At 50.6% G+C, this 21,189-nt stretch overlaps 1 protein-coding gene across 1 annotated transcript in view; it reads left to right on the top strand.

Annotated features, from left to right (window-relative positions):
• The first annotated feature begins 20,244 nt into the window (after nucleotides 1-20,244).
• Nucleotides 20,245-21,189, top strand: part of ZFR2 (zinc finger RNA binding protein 2) — a 42,731-nt gene continuing 41,786 nt past the window's right edge. Inside the window, exon 1 of the mRNA XM_029218138.1 lies at nucleotides 20,245-20,297. Within this exon, the coding sequence (XP_029073971.1) occupies nucleotides 20,245-20,297 (53 nt within the window). The remainder of the gene's footprint in view (nucleotides 20,298-21,189) is intronic.

Below are 21,189 nucleotides of genomic sequence, written 5' to 3'. Positions count from 1 at the left end.
TCCTGCCAATGCAGGGGACACGGGTTCAAGCCCTGGTCTGGGAGGATCCCACATGCCGGAGAACAACTAAGCCCGTGTGCCACAACTACTGAAGCCCGGTCGCCTAGATCCTGTGCTCTGCAACAAGAGAAGCCACCACAATGAGAGGCCCACGCACCACAACAAAGAGTAGCCCCCTCTCGCTGCAACTGGAAAAAGCCTGCACACAGCAACGAAGACCCAACACAGACATAAATAAATTAATAAATTTATTTTTTAAAAATGACAAAGGAAATGAAGACACATATCCATGCAAAAGCTCATACCTGAATGCTCACAGCAGCATGATCACATTGGAAACAACCCAAATGTCTACCAAGTGATGAACGGATAAACAAAACATGGTCCATCGTACAATGGAATATTATTCAGCCATGAAAAGGAGTGAAGCGCTGACATCTGCTACAATGTGGATGGACCTTGAGAACATGATGCTCAGTGAGAGAAGCCAGACACAAAAGGCTACATAATGTATGATTCCATTTATATGAAACATCCAAAACAGGCAAATCCACAGAGACAGGTGGTGCATTTGTGGTTGCCACGGGGATAGGGTTTCATTTCGGGGTGATGGAACGTTTTACAACTAGATAGAGGTGACGGCTGTACAACATGTGAGCTGTTCATTTAAAATGGTTATTTTGGGACTTCCCTGGTGGTCCAGTGGCTAAGACTCCACGTTCCCGATGCAGGGGGCCCGGGTTCCATCCTTGGTCAGGGAACTAGATCCCACATGCCTCAACTAAAGATCCCACATGCCACAACTAAGACCTGGTGCAGCCAAATAAATAAATAAATAATTTAAAAAATTAGGGCCCAGGGCTTCCCTGGTGACGCAGTGGTTGAGAGTCCGCCTGCCGATGCAGGGGACATGGGTTCGTGCCCCAGTCCGGGAAGGTCCCATATGCCACGGAGCGGCTAGGCCCGTGAGCCATGGCCGCTAAGCCTGCGCGTCCGGAGGCTGTGCTCCGCAACAGGAGAGGCCACAACAGTGAGAGGCCCACGTACCGCAAAAAAAAAAAAAAAAAAAAATTAGGGCCCACGCTAAAATGGCTATTTTGGGGACTTCCCTGGCGGTCGAGTGGTTAAGATTCCGTGCTTCCAATGCAGGGGGCACAGGTTCGATCCCTGCTTGGGGAACTAAGATCTCACATGCCCACCGCACGGCCAAAAATAAAATAAAATGAAATAAAATGGTTCTTTTTATGTTATGTAAATTTCACCTCCATTTAAAAAAGAAAAAAAGCAAGCTTCAGATTAAGTCAGAAGGTTTTAAAGAGGGATCTTTTTTTCAGTTTGAGACTGAAGACCACTCACACGCCCATTTCGTGTACACGTTGCTCTGTTCCCTCTGGTCCGTAGCTGACACCCCTGCTCTCAACATGGGGAGGGCAGCTGGTAACTCACAAATAAGTCCGGGATCTGGGAGTACAGGAGGCACACCACCTACTTGCAAGGTTACCCAAAATCATGCTCTGAAATTGCAGGCTGACAGCTGATGCACCACCCCTAGTTTTATCCTGCCCACACAGCATTTCACAACATTTTAAATTTGCTGTCAAATCAGAGATACGTCTAGATATCAGTCTTTTCTTGAATCAGATCTGCGCTTCGTGCATGGTAACCGCCACCAGGAGCTGACTGTCCGCCACCCCTGCTCACCTGGGTGTCAGGATTTCCTTCCGGCTCCTTCCCCTCATTTACTCTGCCTTCCCTGTTTCCATCAGTCTGAGGCTGTAATCCCTGTTGTTCTAGAATCAACTAGAACCGTACTGTACCCCCACGGACAGGGCACTCACTCTGTTGGAATGTTGACGGCATCATCATCTTGTTTCCTCCTCACAGTATCCCTATGAGGCAGGTAGCAGCCCATTTCACAGAGGAGGAAACGGAGGCTAAACCAGATGCCCAAGGGCAGAGCGAACCACTCACAGAGGTAGAGCTGAATCCGGTCATTGCCCTCTACTGCCCCCTTGTGTCCAGTCGGCTCATGTGAACAAACCCCACAGGTCCACAGGGCTGCAGCTTTCAAGGTCAGGTGAGACCTGGTTATTTCCACAAGCCCCAGGAAGGCCTCAGCTAATGCAGAGCTGAAGCCCCTTCACGAACTCAAAGTGGATCCAGAGGGCTCCCTGCAGCACTGGCTTTCAGTCTGTGCTGGGAAACCCATGTAAAAAGTGGGGTTCCCCCTAATCCACCAGGTGTACAGTGTGGCTTTATTCTTCTGGTGTGGGTTGACTTGCATCCCCCCCAAAACATAATTCAGGTGTTAACTCCCAGAACCTGGGAATGTGACCTGTTTGGAAATAAGGTTGTTGTAGACAGCATTAAGTTGAGATGACATCATACTGGAGCAAGGTGGGCCCTACAGCCAATCAGTGGTATGATTGTAAGAAGAGGCAAGTTTGGACACAGAGACGCAGAGGAGAAGGCTGTGTGAAGATGGAGGCAGATTCAGATCAAAACTACAATGAGGGGGGCTTCCCTGGTGGCGCAGTGGTTGAGAGTCTGCCTGCCGATGCAGGGGACACGGGTTCGTGCCCCGGTCCAGGAAGATCCCACATGCCGCGGAGCGGCTGGGCCCGTGAGCCATGGCCGCTGAGCCTGCGCATCCGGAGCCTGTGCTTCGCAACGGGAGAGGCCACAACAGTGAGAGGCCCGCCTACCGCAACAAACAAACAAACAAACAAAAAAAACTATAATGAGGGGCTTCCCTGGGGCGCAGTGGTTAAGAATCCGCCTGCCAATTCAGGGCACACGGGTTCGAGCGCTGGCCCGGGAAGATCTCACATGCCGCGAAGCAACTAAGCCCGTGCACCACAACTACTGAGCCTGTGCTCTAGAGCCCGCGTGCCACAACTACTGAAGCCCACGTGCCACAACTACTGAAGCCCACGTGCCTGGAGCCCGTGTTCTGCAACAAGAGAAGCCACCACAATAAGAAGCCCGCGCACCGCAACGAAGAGTAGCCCCCACTCGCTGCAACTAGAGAAAGCCCGCACACAGCAACGAAGACCCAACTCAGCCAAAAATAAAAACAAACAAATAAATAAATTTATTAAAGAAAAAGAACTACAATGAGGTATCACCTCATATCGGGCAGAATGGCCATCATCAAAAAATCTACAAACAATAAATGCTGGAGAGAGTGTGGAGAAAAGGGAACCCTCCTACACTGTTGGTGGGAATGTAAATTTGTACAGCCACTATGGAGAACAGTATGGAGGTTCCTCAAAAAACTAAAAAGAGAGCTACCATATGATCCAGCAATCCCACTCCTGGGCGTATATCCGGAGAAAACCATAGTTCGAAAAGATACATACACCCCAATGTTCACTGCAGCACTATTTAAAATAGCCAGGACATGGAAGCAACCTAAATGTCCATCAACAGAGGGATGGATGGATAAATAAATAAATCTCATATATGTAATGGAATACTACTCAGCCATAAAAAAGAACAAAATAATGCCATTAGCAGCAACATGGATGGACCTAGAGATTGTCATACTGAGGGAAGTAAGTCAGGCAGAGAAAGACAAACACATGATATCGCTTATATGTGGAATCTACAAAAAGCGTACAAATGAACTTATTTACAAAACAGAAATAGAGTTACAGATGTAGAAAATAAACTTATGGTTACCAGGGGGTCGGGGGGGAGGGATAAACTGGGAGACTGGGATTGACATATACATACTACTATATACAGAAGAGATAGCTAATAAGGACCTACTATACAGCACAGGGAACTCTACTGAATACTCTTTAATGGCCTGTATGGGAAAAGAATCTAAAAAAGAATGCAGGACCTCCCTGGTGGTGCAGAGGTTAAGAATCCGCCTGCCAATGCAGGGGACACAGGCTCGAGCCCTGGTCTGGGAAGCCCACATGCCACAGAGCAACTAAGCCCATGCATCACAACTACTGAGCCTGCACTCTAGAGCCCGCGAGCCACAACTACTGAGCTCATGCACCGCAACTACTGAGCCTGTGTGCTGCAAAAACTGAAGCCCGCGTGCCTAGAGCCGTGTTCCACAACACGAGAAGCCACCGCAATGAGAAGCCCGCGCACTGCAATGGAGAGTAGCCCCCACTTGCTGCAACTAGAGAAAGCCTGAATGCAGCAATGAAGACCCAACGCAGCCAAAAAAAAGAAAAAGAGTGGATATATGTATATGTATAACAGATTCACTCTGCTGTACACCTGAAACTAACACACATTGTAAATCAACTGTGCTCCAATAAAAATTTTAAAAAGTAAAAATAAAAAAACACAAGCTTAAAAAATAAAAAGATGGAGGAAGGCAGAGATTGGAGTGATGCATCTACAAGCCAAGGCAGGCCGAGGATTGCCGGCCACCATTTGAAGCTGGAGGAGGCTGGAAGCATCCTTTCCTAGAGCCGTCATAGGGAGTATGGCCCTGCTGACACCTTGATTTTGGATTTTTAGCCTCCAGAACTGTGAGAGGAAACATTTCTTATGTTTTAAGCAAGTTCTTGGTACTTTGTTATGGCAGCTCCGGGAAACTCACACGCCCTCTCAGCGTGAAATCCAAATTTCTCTCCTACCGCATCCCCTACCATGCCAAGGTCCTCTCTGCCCCAGTGCCTTTGCACATCCCACCCCCTCTGCCTAGAGGTCCACTTCCTGCTTTCTTTGACTGGTGAACTTGCTCAGCCTCTCAGGCTAGGTCAGCGTCCTCCAGGAGGCCCCATCTGAATCTGACATCCACCCCACTCCTGCATCCTGCCTCAGAAGCCTCCTTTAGCACTGAATCTGTGGTACTGTGTGCTAATTGCTTGTTTCCTGGGCCGACTGTGAGCCCTTGAAGGGGAGGAAGTGCCTCTTCCTCTCTTGCTTTGGTGAGTCACGGGCCTGGACCTGGGAGAAGCAGCCCTCAGCAAGGGTTTTGAAGGAAGGAGCAAGTGAGGGCACATTATGTAAGTGGCGGGGAAAGGCCAAAATCTAGAAACACCTGTCACCCGGAATCAGCTGTTATTGCAATAGTTCTGGCTTCAGAGGTGGCTCCTGGACCGAATTCCACTCTCAGATCCTAGCGTCTGGCTTAATGTTACTCACAGTGTGAAAGAAGGGAATTGGGAATAAACTGTGGGCCTCAGGACCTTTGAACATGCCTCCTGCTTCCCAACTGGTGCCCCAGGGCTTTGACGGCATTAAGATCGGCTGTGCTGCCTCAGTCTCCCACCCAGGGCTTTCCAGCCTCTGTTTCTGTTTGACGGCGGCCACCTCTGGTGCAGGGTAACAGCAAAAACTCTTTCTGGGCATAAGTAGGCTTTTCGAGGGCTCAATGCAGGGCCAGCAGCACTGGGGCTTATCACAGGACTCCTGCAGAGCTAAGTCGGGAGAACCAGAGAGGGAACTGCTGAAAGGCATTCAAGAATTATCCATTGGCAACGTTGGTGGTTTCAGATACTCAGATAAATCTGCCCCTTTTCCTTCTCTGCAATTTCCAACACCTCTGTCCATTCATCTTGCTCTGGTCTCCCCCAGCACCATCACCTCTTGGTTGGGAAACTAAGATCCCACATGCTCGTGGCACAGAATAAAATAAAATAAAATGGTTATTTTTATGTTATGTAAATTTCACCTCCATTTAAAAAAGAAAAAAAAGCAAGCTTCAGATTAAGTCAGAAGGTTTTAAAAAGGCATCTTTTTTTCAGATTGAGACTGAAGACAACTTACATGCCCATTTTGTGTACACGTGCAGCATGGCCAAAAAAACAAAAGGTTGGGGCCCTGATCCCCTAGGACTGTGACCTTACGAGAAGAGGGAGAGCCACGAGAAAGCTCCCCCAGCACATGCAAGCACAGAGGAAAGACCATGTGAGGATGCAGTGAGAAGGCCAGGAAGAGAGCCCTCACCAGAAGCCAACCCTGCTGGCACCTCGATCTCAGACATCCAGCTTCTGGAGCTGTGAGAGAATAAATGTCTGCTGTTGAAGCTGCCCGGGGTGTGGTATCCTGCTATGATAGCCCGGCATCGCTGGAGCACAGGAAAGAGAATGGCGGAGTTGAGGAAGGCAGAAGATGCTAAGGCTGCTCAGAGCCTGCCATCACTTCCTGGCCTAAACCCACGGCTCCTGCATGAGGGACTGCTGAGCTGGGCAACAGGAAATCACCTCTGTGCGTGTGTTGGGCTGGGGAAGGGACATTGCCTGGCCTGCCCTGTGCAGGGGTGGGCAGATACAAACAGATTGAGCATAGATAGAGAGACAGACAGACACAGGGAGAGACAGGGCAGAAGAGAAAGACCGGGGTTGGGGGAGAGAATGATAAAGCAAAGGAAGTAAAATCTTAACAATCAGCAAATCTGGGTAAGAGTTTACAGATATTCCTTATACCATTCTTATAGTTTTTTTTTCTAAGCTTGGGACTATGTCAGAATAAAAAGTTCCAGGGGGAGGGATAAATTGAGAGATTGGGGGCTTCCCTGGTGGCGCAGTGGTTGAGAGTCCGCCAGCCGATGCAGGGGACATGGGTTCGTGCCCCGGTCTGGGAAGATCCCACATGCCGCGGAGCGGCTGGGCCCGTGAGCCATGGCCGCTGAGCCTGCACGTCCGGAACCTGTGCTCCGCAACGGGAGAGGCCACAACAGTGAGAGGCCCGCGTACCGAAAAAAAAAAAAAATTGAGAGATTGGGATGGACACATACACACTACTATATATAAAATAGATAAATAATAAGAACGTACTGTGTAGCATAGGGAACTCTATTCAATACTCTTTAATGATCTATATGGGAACAGAATCTAAAAAAGAGTGGAAGGGATTTCCCTGGTGGCACAATGGTTAAGAATCCTCCTGCCAATGCAGGGGACACGGGTTCCATCCCTGGTCCGGGAAGATCCCACATGCCACGGAGCAACTAAGCCCGTGTGCCACAACTACTGAGCCCCCGTGCCGCAGCTATTGAAGCCCGTGCGCCTAGAGCCCGTGCTCCGCAACAAGAGAAGCCACCGGCAATGAGAAGCCCATGCACTGCAACGAAGACCCAATGCAGCCAAAAATAAAATAAATAAAAAAGAGTGGATATATGTATCTGTATAACTGACTCACTTTGCTGTACAGTAGAAACTAACACAACATTGTAAATCACCTACACTCCAATTAAAAAAAAAAAGGAAAAAAAAGAATAAAAAGTTACAAGCAAAACCCGCGACCACTTGGTTATAGAAGGCAGAGCAGGCTGAGACACCATTCAGACATCTAACCCTGTACCTGCCTCTCCTTAGCTGTGAGACCCGGGCCAAGCCCTTTCCCACCCTGGTCCTCAGTTTCCCCACCCAACCTTTCTTCAGTCCCTCAATCTGCTTCCGCTGGCTTCAGGGCCTTTGCACGTGCTGCTCTCTCTGCTTGGAATGCTTGACCCCTACCCCCAGCCTCTTTCCCCTGTTCATACCTCTTCATCCTTCAGAGCTCAGGGTCAGCGTCTCCCCCAATGTCCCCAACCCAGTCAGACCCCACCTGGCGCTCTCCAGGTGCCAAGAACCCAGCTGCAATTTTTCATTGGTCTGTGAGGTTATAAGGGACCGCCTGTCTCTGCGCCAGACTGTGAACACCCCACAAGGGCGGCTCTCCTGTTCTCCACGTGTCCCCAGCATCTCACCCAGGGCCTGGCATACAGTCGGTGCATATCACTAGAATGAATGAATGTGGAAGCAAGGCAGGTAGATGGATCGTCTCCAGGCTGCCCTCTCTCAGCCAGGGTCCACAGGTACCTGCAGAAGAGCAGGAGGTGCAGGAAGACGCCGCAAGGCAATGGCAGCAGGAGGGGGCTGTGGGCACAGGGCGAGCACCCGGACACACCCGGGGCAGCTCGAGGATCCCACCCAGGAAGGGATCACTGATCTCGAAGGAATAGAATTGTGGGTTGTCTGGCATCAGACAGAGGTGCTTATGTTGAGCTGCAGCTGGACGCTGTATAAGAAGCTGTACTCATTTCTCCCAGAACGAGGAGGACACAGCCTTGACAAAGGCATGTCCCTGACCCCAGGGCTGCACAGCCAGGCCACTATCCTGCAAACACTGAACTACTGAAAAGGGAGAGGAACCCTCTGCAGCTGGGGAAACTCACTTGAAATTCACATTTGCAGCTGCAGTCAGCTCCACTTTGTCTCAACAAGGCTTGGGAGAGGAGGGTCTCTTTTATGGGGGAATGGGAAAAAGGAACCAGAGTGAACAAGGTACAGGCTGATAAGAATGAGGCTGAGGGCAGCAAGTCCCGTGGGCAGCCCTCTGCATCTAGACAGCCTGGCTCAGCTGCCTCGCAACTCATACCTCATCGACTTCTCACGACAACTTCGTGAGCCAGGAATGATTGTCCCTATTTTACAGATAGGAAAACTGAGGCACAAAGATGCTCGAAGAGCTGCCCAAGGTGGGCAAGCGAGCCCACTGGAGAATTGGAATCTGAACCCACGGCTGTCCGGTTCCACAGCTCGTACCCTCTTGGTTCCGCTGTGTTGCTTGAAATAAAATTAGAGTGAGCAAGGTGAGTCCTGTGCTGTCATCAGAGAATTTTTTTTATGTCCAGGAAGGGTTGGGGTTTGCCACCCGGGCAGGCAGGGTTGAATCAGAAGGTTCTCAAAGTCCAGACCGAGGGACGCTTTGGTCTCGGACAGGGGCCAGGGTTCACGGGACCACAGGGTAAATGATGCTGACACTGGTTGGAGATGCCTCCAAACCCCGGGTGTTTGATGCTGGAAGGAACCCACAGAGATCATCCCATCTGTTTCCACCTTTTCCATGGGAGGAAACAGATCTCCCATGCTGGGAACGAGGGACAGCTCCCCAAGGTGGCTCTTGTCCATTCTGGAGCATTCCTAGCCATATCAGGAGCCCCTGATAAAAACAGTCCTTAATTCGCCCAAATTGCCAGGTCCGGGTGTCATCAGACCCCTTTCTACAAGTCCAGGCATCAGCACTCCTTGTACTGAGTTAAAGAGAAATACTTATAAGAGGGAATGTAGAACGAAGAACATTTTAACAGTGAAAGAACAGGAGGTCGGCTCCAATGAAGTCGCCGTCTCTTTCCCGAAATACTTGTCTTCCTGAAGACAACGGTACTGTGCAGACAAGAGATTCTCGGCTATTCTGAGGTGGGGATCTATCACTTTATTTTTTATTTTTAAATTTTATTTATTTTTGGCTGCGTTGCTGTGCGCGGGCTTTCTCTAGTTGTGGCCAGCGGGGGCTACTCTTTGTTGCGATGCACGGGCTTCTCATTGCGGTGGCTTCTCTTGTTGTGGAGCATGGGCTCTAGGCACATGGGCTTCAGTAGTTGCAGTACGTGGGCTCAGTAGTTGGAGCTCGTGGGCTCTAGAGCACTGGCTCAGTAGTTGTGGCACTAGTTGCTCCACGGCATGTGGGATCTTCCCGGACCAGGGATCGAACTTGTGTCCTTGGCATTGGCAGGCGGATTCTTAACCACCGCACCACCAGGGAAGTCCCCATCTATCGCTTTAAGAATCATGAGGATGTGCGTGAAACACTGACACTGAAAATGACTAGACTGGAGAGAGGACTAAAGATTCTCAAATGAGGGGGTGATGCCCTTGACATCACAGCTTCTCCTGGGACAGGTGGACAGGAAGCTCCAGACCTCCCCCATCAGCCCATTTTGCTTTTGAATGGGCCGGCTGGCCGTACAAAGCATGCACAGATTGGATCATTTGAGTCCAAAGAGTCCACTTTAGACTCAAACCTGCATCCCTTTCATGCCTGTCCATCACCCTTGTTCTGCCCTGAGCACCCTCACCAACTGAGATCCTTTCCAAATTCTCCTTTCCAGGGTGAATATGCCCAGTCCCTTTGACTCTTCCTTCCTGGATGGTTATGCAACTAACTCTTGGGCATCATCTCCTGTGCGTAAACTCCTTGCATTAAAGTGGGAGGGAGAGGGAATTCCCTGGCGATCCAGTGGTTAGGACTCTGCACTTTCACTGCCATGGGTACGGGTTCGATCCCTGGTTGGGGAACTAAGATCCTAAGATCCTGCAAGCTGGCCAAAAAAAAAAAAAAAAAAGTGGGAGGGAGATGAGCAGTTGCATCCAGCCGACGAATTAAGGGGAGCCTGTGCTGACTATATTTTCTCTTACCCAACGCCTCGCCAGAGGAGAATACAGAGAGATAAGTATCTCAGCAGTGAGCACGCACAGCTTGCTTCCTACAATTTTGAATTCGTACCAATGACCGTCATCCATTCACCCAATATCCACTGAGCATCAGCCGTATGCCTGTGATCAAACCAAAGGCCCCTGCTCTCGTGGGTACCATGGTGGGGAACAGACTGTAAACAAGTATGTGAAATACTCAGCATATTCAATCGTATGAAGCCCGGGCGCCTAGAGCCCATGCTCTGCAACAAGAGAAGCCACCGCGATGAGAAGCCCGCACACCACAACGAAGAGCAGTCCCGGCTCGCCGCAACCAGAGAAAGTCTGTGCACAGCAACGAGGACCCAACGCAGCCAAAAATAAATAAATAAAAAATAAAAACAACAACAACACGACACGTATGTATTTTCTTACGAATCTAGAAAAGAAGTAAGTCTGAAATCAGTTTCACCGGCAGGGCTGGTTCCTCCTGGAGGCTCTGGGGGAGAATCTGTTTCCGTGCCTTTTTTTTTTTTTTTTTTTGCAGTATGTGGGCCTCTCACTGTTGTGGCCTCTCCCGTTGTGGAGCACAGGGTCCGGACGCGCAGGCTCAGCGGCCATGGCCCACAGGCCCAGCCGCTCCGCGGCATCTTCCCGGACCAGGGCACGAACCCACGTCCCCTGCGCTGGCAGGCAGACTCTCAACCACTGCGCCACCAGGGAAGCCACCGTGCCTTTTGTTTTGTTTTGGCTGCGCCGGGTCCTAGTTGCAGCACGCGGGATCTTCATTCACGTGCGGGATCTTTAGCTGTGGCATGAGGGATCTAGTTCCCTGAACAGGGATAGAACCCGGGTCCCCTGCATTAGGAAGACAGAGTCTTAACCACTGAACTGCCAGAGAAGTCCCTGCCCCAGGGCTTTTAAGGGGTATGACAGGGTCCCTCTGGCTGCTGCAGGTAAAAACACATTGTTACCTGAATTCATGGGAACCCAGGTAAGAATATTGTAACCGCCCATGAGATGGTTTTAGAAGAATGTTTAGAATTCTTATGATAGTGTGGGAATGGGAGCTATTTTGGCACTTTGGGCAGGGATGGGCGGGGTAGGGAGGTGGGAAATCAATCTTAAATAATTCAGCAAATATCAATTATGCTCTTGGCCCAGTCAACTGGGGTGCCTCTGCCTCACACCTGGGAGCAGCGTCGGGCCCACTCCTTCCACGTCTGACACGCACACCTAGGGAGCTGTACCTGGGCAGAGTTTCGTCCTGCCATTCTTCCTTCACGTCCACGTTTTCCATCCGGAGTGTGGCTTCAGTGGTCCCCATGGGAGTTGGGAAGAAAGGACCGACTTGAAGCAAGGATGAATCCTGAAGGAGGGCAGTGGATGGAGGTTTTACTGGACAATCATAATGACAATTCCCCGCTCACACACAGAACTTCAGAGATGGATCTGCAAAGAGCTCTTGTGTCCATTGTCTTATTGAACCATTGCCCAGCCCCATGAGGCTTCTCCATTTCACCAGTGAGAAAACAGAGGCATAGAAAGCTGAACACCCATGTGGGTCTGGAGTTTGAAACCAAAGGAGGGGCTGAGCCTCCAGCTAAAAGCACCCCCCCCTTTGAAGCTCTGAAATCCATCCTCTGCAAGGTTCACCATCCCTCCCTTACCTTGGACTTCAACTAGGAAGCAATAAATCCAATTAAAGTCATTTACACTAAATGACGTTTAGTCATTTAGTGTTAATGACTGATATAATTAAGCTTCCTTGCTGGGATTGACATTCAGACAAGACCTGGTTAACGCCAACCCACCTCTATCTGCTGCAGCCCACCTGTCCTGCCCCTCTGTCCCCTCCCCTCCCCCAACGAAGAAGCAAGTCCTGACAACTGACCCTAGGACTGAAAAAGGAAGTGCGGAAAGTGCCTGGGGCTGGAAATCAGGATCATCATTTGTACCAACCACAAAATGCCAGGAACCAGCTGGGGGCAAGGATGGGGTGGAGGCAGCACTCTAGGTGGGGCTTGAGTGCTGGGCTGTCTGGGAGTGTGGTGAGAACTGCCGAGTGGGACTGAATTTGGGTCTATCCTGGGGCATGGCAGACTTCCGCCGTCTCAGTTTCCCTGCCTGTGAATGAAAGAATTGGTCTAGAAAGGATCCCCCAGGATCTTATGACTCAACTAATAGTGCAGGTTCTGAGCTTTTAAACCAGTGGTTCTCAACGGGCAGTGATTCTGCCTTCCCCCACCAGACATCTGGCAATGTTTGGAGGCATTTTGGGTTGTCACAAGTGCGGGGGTGGGGGTGGGGGTGGCGGTGTGCTACTGACATCAAGTGGGTGGAGACCAGGGATGCTGCTCAGTGCCCTACAGTGCCCCAGATGGTACCCCATGACCAAGAATGATCCGGCCCCAAATGTCCATAGATCTGAGATTGAGAAGTTGTCAACCTCACTTGCCAGCACCTAAGGTCCCGCCTCCAGCCCCTCCCCCCTCCCCACTCACTGCGGCTGCCCCTCTAGAGCCGGTGGGTGGCTCTTAGTTTGGGTGTGTCTTCCAGAGCCCCTCGCTGGACCTAAGCCCCTGTGGATGGAGGGTCTGCATTTGGGATTGGGGCTCAGAGGGAGCCGGAGACAGGTGAGGGCCAGGCAGGGGGGACGGGATGTCTGAAATTCGACCCTCCCCCACTTCAGTGAGAGTTTCTCACTCCATTCTTGTCACTGCCCTGAATGTCGTCATTCATTCATGGAGGAGGGACAGTAAGACGCAGTACGGAAAAGAGAGAGAGGGAGATGTCTTCCTGATGCTGTGGGCAACAACTGCCCAGGAACTTACTGCAAGCGAAAGTTCCCATCAATGGAAATTCATTTCCTTTCTGAAGGGAGTGGTCTTTGCGTCTGTTTTCCTTATCCTGAGCTGGGTGTGACCTCAACCCCCAGAAAGGACCACCCACCTCCACCCCACCCACAGCTGAGACTGGGGACACACATGTTGGCCCAACGATCCTCTAAATGAGGGGTGTGGGTGGGTGACCGGAGGGCCCCGGACGCTCCCGCCCCCTGATCCCGACTTCACGTTCGAGGACGGCAAATAAGGCAGCGAGGGGGAGCTGAGAAGCGTGCCTTCCCGCTGTGGTGCTGAATTATCAGCACATCACATACAAGTTCAGGCAGAGGAGGAGGAATCTCTGTCTTCAACCGTTTCCCTTCCTCCCCACCCCACAGGCAAGCTTTTACGTACACATCTATCAAATCCTTTTCCAAATCCGCTCACGGCGTTATAAATAGGAAATGCACAGAGGTGGGACGTGTACATTTCGGTCTCTCAGGAGGCGTCCCAGAGAGGGGCTGAGGGTTTGAGCTGCCTAATCTCTAAGCACGTCCCGGAAATGGTGCAATCCTCTGCCATCCAGGTGAACGGTGGGCATGGGAGGTGAACTGTGGGGGTGTGTGTGGGGCGGATGCTTTTCTCCGCGTGGGGTAAAATGGAGCTGGTAGCATCCCAAGAATCACAAGACCCTGGTTCTCTGCTCCCACCCGCCCCATCTGCCAGAAGGGGGTTTGTAGCAGCGGATACCTGCGGACAATCTTCCTCGGCAGGGCGGGGAGAAAGAAAGTGGATTCACCTCCGCGTGAGTCCCGGCTACCTCCGCGGCCTCTCCCGGTTACGCGCAAACAAAGAAGAGCCTTGGGCGGATGCAGCCGGGCATGCCTCGCCTTCAGAGCATCCGAGGAAGATGCACTCTGGCGCGGACTCCGCATCCAAGGAAGGTCACCCAGGGCAATGCGACGGGCGCGGATGGGCGCTTTTGTCCACGGGTGGGGAACAGCTTGCAGTCAGCGGTCGGCTCCCCCTCGCTCGGCTGCGGCTGCGTCCCTGGTCCTCGTGCCTCCGAGGTATTTTCTTCTTGCCAGCTCGCAGCTGGCGGAGGCTCGGCTTCCTTAAGACAGTTAATTATGCTGCTTTTGTGTGCAGGGTGGGTGGATGGGGGCAGGGCTGACCAAAAAGCACAGCCCCCTGCCAGAATCGGTGCTCTCCATTGGCTGAGAGGGGAGCATTTCCAAGAGCCTCACCAGGGGCAGAAGCGGAAATGATTTCCTGATGGCGCATCACAGATTTAAAAACAAAACAAGGAACAAATAAATAAGTGGCAGCGATGGCCTCATTCCTTAGATTAAGAGGGAGGGAGGAAATAATATCCTCATGGACCCATTTCATGGGTCCTTCAGCCGACCACTTACGATGAGCCATGGGCCGAAGACCGGGCTGGGGGCTGGGGAGACAGAACCTTCTCAGACACATTCGCTCGGGGCCTCCGAGGGAAAGGCGCCCCCTGCAGGTGTGCGTGCGTCAGCCCCGCCCTGGAAGACCATAGAATGGTATAGAGTTAAGAGTGCACCCTCTGAAATCAAACCATAAGTGGATCGGGACACTGGCTCAGCCACTGGCTGGGGACTTGGTTGGGTAAGTGATCACACTTCCTGGACCTCAGTTTCCTCATCTGTGAAATGGAAACATTAGGGTACTGGCCTTTCGGCATTTAATGAAGTGATGCAGGGAGGGTGCTTGGCACAGTGCCGCAGCATGAGAAAAGTTCTATGCGTGTTTCTTGCTGTTGCTGTTTTTATTTTTAGACTGGTAGCAGGTTGAATGGTGCCCCCCCCCCACCAAAGATATGTCCATGTCCTAACCCCTGGAACTTGTGAATGTGACCTTATTTGGAAAAAAGGGTCTTTGCAGATGGAATTAAGTTAAGGATCTCCAGATGAGATCATCCTGGATTTAAGATGTGCTCTAAATCCCATGACAAGTGACTTCATAAGAGAAGAGAAGGGGGGGGCACATCATGTGAGGTCAGGATGATGCATCGACAAGCCAAGGAACATGGAGGGTTGCCAGTGACCACCGGAAGCTGGAGAGGCACCAAATGGATTCTCCCTCACAGCCCCCAGGAGAAGCCAACACTGCCAATACCTTGATTTCAGACTTCTGGCCTCCAAAACTGTGAGAGAGAGAAAAAAAAAAAGCTATTGTTTTGAGCCACCTAGTTCGTGGTACTTTGTTATGGCAGGAAACTAATATCAATACATGATCCTAAGTAGGAATGGACGTCTGTTGTTACCTCCTGCCCCTCTTAATCACTGTGATGGTTTTCGCCTGTTCTGTGAACACATCAGGCTCATTCCCACCACGGGGCCTTTGCACAAGCTGCTCCCTCTGCCAGGTATGCTCTTCCCCCAGATGTTTGCATTATTCAGGTGTCAGCTCAGAAGTAATCTCCTCAAAGAGGACTTTCCTAATCTCACCGCCTACCTTGCCTCTCACTCCATCATCTTCCATCCCATTATCTAGTCTGATTTGTTTTTCAGTTTTTAAAAAATTTTTTTTCTTTTTTACTGTGGTAAAACACACATAATGTAAAGTTTACCATTTTGACCATTTGAAAGTGTATAGTTCAGTGACATTAAGTATGTTCAGTGTTGTACCACCATCAGCACTGTCTAGTTCCAGAACTTTTTCATCACCCCAAATGGAAACCCGTACCCATTAAGCAGTCTCTTACGTCTCCCTTCCCAGCCCCTGGCAACCACTAATCCACTTTCTGTCTCTGTGGATTTGCCTGTTCTGGATATTTCATATAAATGGAATAATCTACTATGCCATCTTTTGTGTCTAGCTTCTCTCACTGAGCATCATTTTTCAAGGATCATCCACATTGTGATGTGTGTCAGTGCTTCATTCATTTTTATGGCTGAATCATATATATCATTGTATGCATGTGCCACTTTTTGTTTATTCATTCACCAGTGGATAAACAAAAAGTGTTTCTACATTGTGGCTGTTGTGAATAGTGCTGCTGTGAACATGGGTGTACATGGTTTTATTTGAATCCCTGTTTTCAGTCCTTTGGGGTATATACCTGGGAGTGGCAATGCTACGTCATACACTAATTCTGTGTTTACGGTATTGAGGAACCTGATGAGTCTTTTTTCATAACACTTACCGCTATTTGAGATTATTTACTTGTTTCTTTGTTTATTCTAGGACACACACACACACCCCCATTGGAATAGAAATTTCAAAAGAGACTTGGTTGGTTTCGTACACTGTAATGTGCCAAGGCAGTAGCACGCGTCACAAAGGAGATGCTCGGGAAATGCAGGTAGAATGCACGGACGCTGGCTCCCCTTGTGGGTCTCAGACAACAATCTATTCACGTGGCTACCCCACTCACTGCATCGGGATCGGTCCCCCTCCAAGCCAAAGGCATAAAGGCAACCGCCCCACAGCAGAGAAGGAGAGCCCAGAGACTCCAGCACAAGATCTGGACTTTGCACCTCTTGGCTGGAGGACGTGGCGCTCTGGGAAGAGACACTGAGCGGGAAATCCAGGTTTGTTCTAGTACTGGGCGCTGGGGTCCGAAACGTGAGGAAGACTTTTTGCTTTCGTAGAACTCCCACTCGGAGAAGGAGATGGGCAAGGGAGTCTGGGCTGACATCTTTGGAGCAGAGTGGCTTGGGGGGCACATGGGGAGATTTCTCAGAGTGGGGCAGGGGTGGTGACCGTGTGGGTTGGGCGCTGAGGAGTGAGTAGGAGTTGGATGGATGAAGAAAGGGGAGAAAAGCATTTGGAACAGAAGGACATTTGTAAAGCAGTAGCTCTTCCTCCGAGAGCGCGCTGGGAGCTGTCCGTGGTGCTGCAGCCCGCCACCGAGCCGCTGCGTGAACCAAGATTGGTTGTCGTCTGGTTTATCGTTAATGGTGGTTATATATATTAATATATACGCATAACATAAAGTTTGCCATGCTAATCATTTTTAAATGTAAAGTTCAGTGGCATTAATTCCATTCACAATGTGTAACCATCCCCACCATCCATCTCCAGAACTTTCTCATCTTCCCAAACCAAAACTCTGTCCCCATGAAACACTAACTCCCCAGCCCCATTCCCCGAGAATGTAAGTTTCTTGAGATCAGAGATGTTTCATTTTGTCATTGCTATATCTTTAATCCCTAGACCAGTGGTTCTCACCTGTGGGTGATTTTACCCCACCATGGGACATCTGGTGATGTCTGGGGACATTTTTGGTTATCATGACTTGGGGGATGGAGGTGATTCTGGCATCGAGTGGGTAAAGACCAGAGATGCTGCTCAACACTCTACAGTGCACAGGACAGCCCCTTCCCCAAGAGAATTATCTAGTCTGAAATATCAATGGTGCAGTCATTGAGAAACCCTGCCCTAGAAGAATACCTGAAACGAAGTTAGTTCTCAGTGGAGTTTGTTGAGGCAATGAAATTACTAAACCTCCTTTTCCTGACTTGCAAAGGGGATTCATACAAATACATTTGATCCTCATTATTCACAGTATTTGTAAATTTGCCTACTGGCTGAAATTTATTTGTAACCCCCAAAATTAATACTCATGGTGCTTCCAGGGTCATTTGTAGACAACACAGAGAAGTGAAAAAATCTGAGTGCATGTGCTGTCAGCTGAGGTTGAACCAGATGATGTTTATTCCAGCCTAGGCTGTAAACAGCTGTCCTTTTTTGGGTCTATTTAGTGCCGTGCTTTTAACATTTTTGTGCTTTTTTTTTTTTTGGTGATTTGGCTATTTATAATGGCCCCCACACATGGTGCTGAAGTGCTGTCTAGTGTTTGTTAGCACAAGAAGGCTGTGCTGTGCCCTTATGGAGAAAATAAGCATGTTAGATAAGCTTCACTGAGGTGTGAGTTATAGTGCTCTGGAATGTGAGTTCAATGTTAAGGAATCTACAATGTATATTAAATAAGAAGCCTTTAAACAAACAACAAAAAAAAAACCACGTAACACAAGGTTATGTATTGATCAGTTGATGAAAATGTTGTGACCAGAGGCTTGCAGGAACCTAACCCTGTATTTCCCCTAGGAGCAATGGGTCAGTATTTTGCTATTTCAGTGTTTGCAGCAACTTTATAGAACAGAACTGCTGCCAATAATGAGAATCAACTATACCTACTTCTGAGGGCTATTGTGAGGACTAGATAAGATTATGCATGTAAAGCATTTAGCACAATGCTTATAGCAAATAACAGGAAAGAAAAGATATTATGCAACCAGAGAAAACATCAAAACAGACCTGCTTCTGTAAAAGGCATGCAGCCTGGGTTATCTAGTTAGAGCTGCAGGGAATTGGAGGGAGGCCATGTGTAATTACCACGCTGGCCTTTAGCCAGGGCATGGCAGGAGAGCTGCGTTTGCCAGACGCACTAGATTGTTTCTTGTGGCCACACATGGTCATTAAGACACAAATGGAAGAATGCCATCCACTAAATCACCCATACGGCTTTCCTTGGCACCCTGGGCTTGCCATGGTTTCCATCCAAGAATTAACTAGCCCTGTGCCTGCTTAAAAGGGTGGCAAAAGAACACCACCCCACCACGGTTGGTAAATGTACTCTTTTTTTTTTGCCTTTAAAAAATTAATATAAAAACTTGAAATAATTGTAGATTCACATGGGGTTGTAAAAAATCACACAGAGAGATCCCATGTACCCTTTTCCACCATGTTACCCAATGGTAACATCTTGCAAAATTATAGTATAATGCAGTAGCACTATTGCTTTTGACATAGTCAAGATACGGAACATTTCAATCACCACAGGATCTCTCATGTTGCCCTTTTATAGCTACCCCCAGTCCCCATTACCCCCTCCCCATGTCCTTAACCCCTAGAAATCACAAATATGTTCTCCATTTCTATGATTTTTGACCTTTCAAGAATTTTATGTAAATGGAACTTTTCCCACTCAGCATAATTCTCTAGAGCTTTATCCAAGTTGTGGTGTGTATCAAGAGTTTATGCCTTTTTATTGCTGACTAATATTCCATTTATAGGAAATGTCCAGAACTGGCAAATCCATAGAGACAGAAAGCAAACTAATGGTGGCCAGGGGCTGGGGTGGGGGTGGGGAAGTGACTGTTAAGAGTTCATGGTTTATTCTTGGGTGATGAAAATGTTCTGGAATTAGTTGTGATGGTTGCACAACTTTGTGAATATACTAAAAACCACTGAATTGCACTCCTTAGTTGGGCGAATTGTATGGTACATGAATTATATCTCAATAAATCTGTTGTTAACCAAAGACTACCTTAATTGTAATAGTTTGGTTATGATCTGCTTCCCTGAATCTAAGTTCTTGAGGACTGGTGCCATGCAGCTTACTGTTGCACCCCCCCCCCCAAGATGGCCCTGCCTATAGTAAGTGGGTCAAGAAATAGCCCTCAAAATGAATTACCCTTAGAATAGGGTTTCTCCACCTTGGCACTGCTGACGTTGGTGCCAGGTCATTCTCTGTCGTGGGGGCCCTCCTGGGAACTGTGGGGCATTGAGCAGCACCCCTGGTCCCCATCCACTTAATGCCAGGAGCACCTCCAGTCGTGACAACCACAGATGTCCCCAGACACTGCCCACTCTCCTCTGGGGGCAAAACACTCCAGTTGAGAAGCACTAATTTAGAGCCACTGAATTTTAGGTACTGGAGCCTTAGAAGGCTCCACGAAAAGACTGGCACCCAGGGGGCTGCTGAAGGGACAAGCAGGACTTGGCCGTATCAGTAGGGCCACATTCACCCAGCCAGAAACGGTCAGCGGGGCAACCAAATCCACCCGAGGGCACAAAAAGGAAAATCACTTCCAGCCTAGAAATCCCCAAGCTGAGAGGTTAAAGAGAAGGAGGGGAATCCGATAAGGGGCGGGGCTTTCGGCGAGGGGCGGGGCTTGAACGGAAACAGAGAGGGCCGGATCTGGGGCTTGGCGGGAAGGAGGGGGTGGAGCCAAAGACCCCGGATACTGGGCGCTCACAGGGAAGGTGGGAGCTCCAAGCAAGGGGCGGGGCTTGCGGCGGGGCGGGCTCGAGGCAAAGACACGCCCCCAGGCGCAGACTAGGAAGCGAGAAGGCGCAAGCTTCGCGCGGGGGGCGGGGCCTGGGGCGCGTGGCGGGGCGCAAGCGGCACGAGGCCTGGGCGCGGGCCGGATGACGTCACGCGCCGGCGGCCCCGCCCCTTCGCGCCTCCGGGTCAGCGGGCGCGCTGTAGAGAAGCCAAGATGGCGGCGAGTAATTATTACGGCTTCGCGCAGGGCGCCGGCTCGCAGTACAGGTAATGGCCCCCGCGCCGCCCGCGCTGCCCCGGCCCCGGGGAGGCCGCGGCCCCGAGTTGTAACTGTCGGGGAGAGCAGAGGGGCTCCTGACGTGGGAGAGGGTTCTGGGCTTGTCGCGGGGATGGACCTGAGGGGGCGCCGAGATCTGACGAGAGGTGGGGTTGCCTGGGAGGGTACCTGGCCGGACTGGGGGAGGGGAAAGGGCCAAGGACGGAGGGCGGGGAGGTCAAGCCTCCTGACTTGGGGTGGGGGTGGGGAGAAGACAGAGATCTGGGAGTGCACCTGGCGGGGCAGAGGGTGGAGCAGAGACCTCGGCGAGGGAGAGCGGAGTGGAGGTGGGAGGGAAGACAGCCCTGGAGGGGTTCCTGGCCAGGCAGGGGGATGTGGGGTTTGGAGGTAAGAACCCTGATGGGGGGAGGGGGTGTTAGAGAACACGGAGACCTGAGAGGGTGACGGGGGGGGGGGGCGGGGGCAGGGGGGGGGGGGATAGAGGCCTGACTGGAGGGGCGGGCAGAGACTTGATGGCGTAGCGGTCTTGACCTGAGCGAAGTCCTGAGACCCAATAGGAGAGTGGGCACCTGGGGCTTCCTGGGGAGGGAGAACAGTAAGGAAGGGTAGAGGGACCTGGAAACTCAGTGGAGGAGGCGACTGGATATTTTAAGATCTCCTGGTAGACAGGGGCCTAGGGAAGAGCCAGGGATGGGGGTGGGCAGGGATGGGAAGCAGCCTGGGGAAGGAGGGCTCTGTGGGTAGAGACACATGGGTGTGTCTGTACCCCAAATGTACACATGCACATCATTCTCCAGGGCTTCTTCTTGGAGCCTGTCTGCGGTCTCAGTCCTTCAACCTGGCACTCCAGACCAGATCCCAGGCGGGGATGCAGGCAGAGCG

This window comes from Monodon monoceros, unplaced genomic scaffold (assembly GCF_005190385.1).
Source record: "Monodon monoceros isolate NGI ecotype Baffin Bay Population unplaced genomic scaffold, NGI_Narwhal_1 Super_Scaffold_12, whole genome shotgun sequence".
Taxonomy (NCBI): Eukaryota; Metazoa; Chordata; class Mammalia; order Artiodactyla; family Monodontidae; genus Monodon; species Monodon monoceros.
The sequence above is the reverse complement of the archived record's forward strand: the minus strand, read 5'-3'. Positions and strand labels throughout refer to the sequence as shown.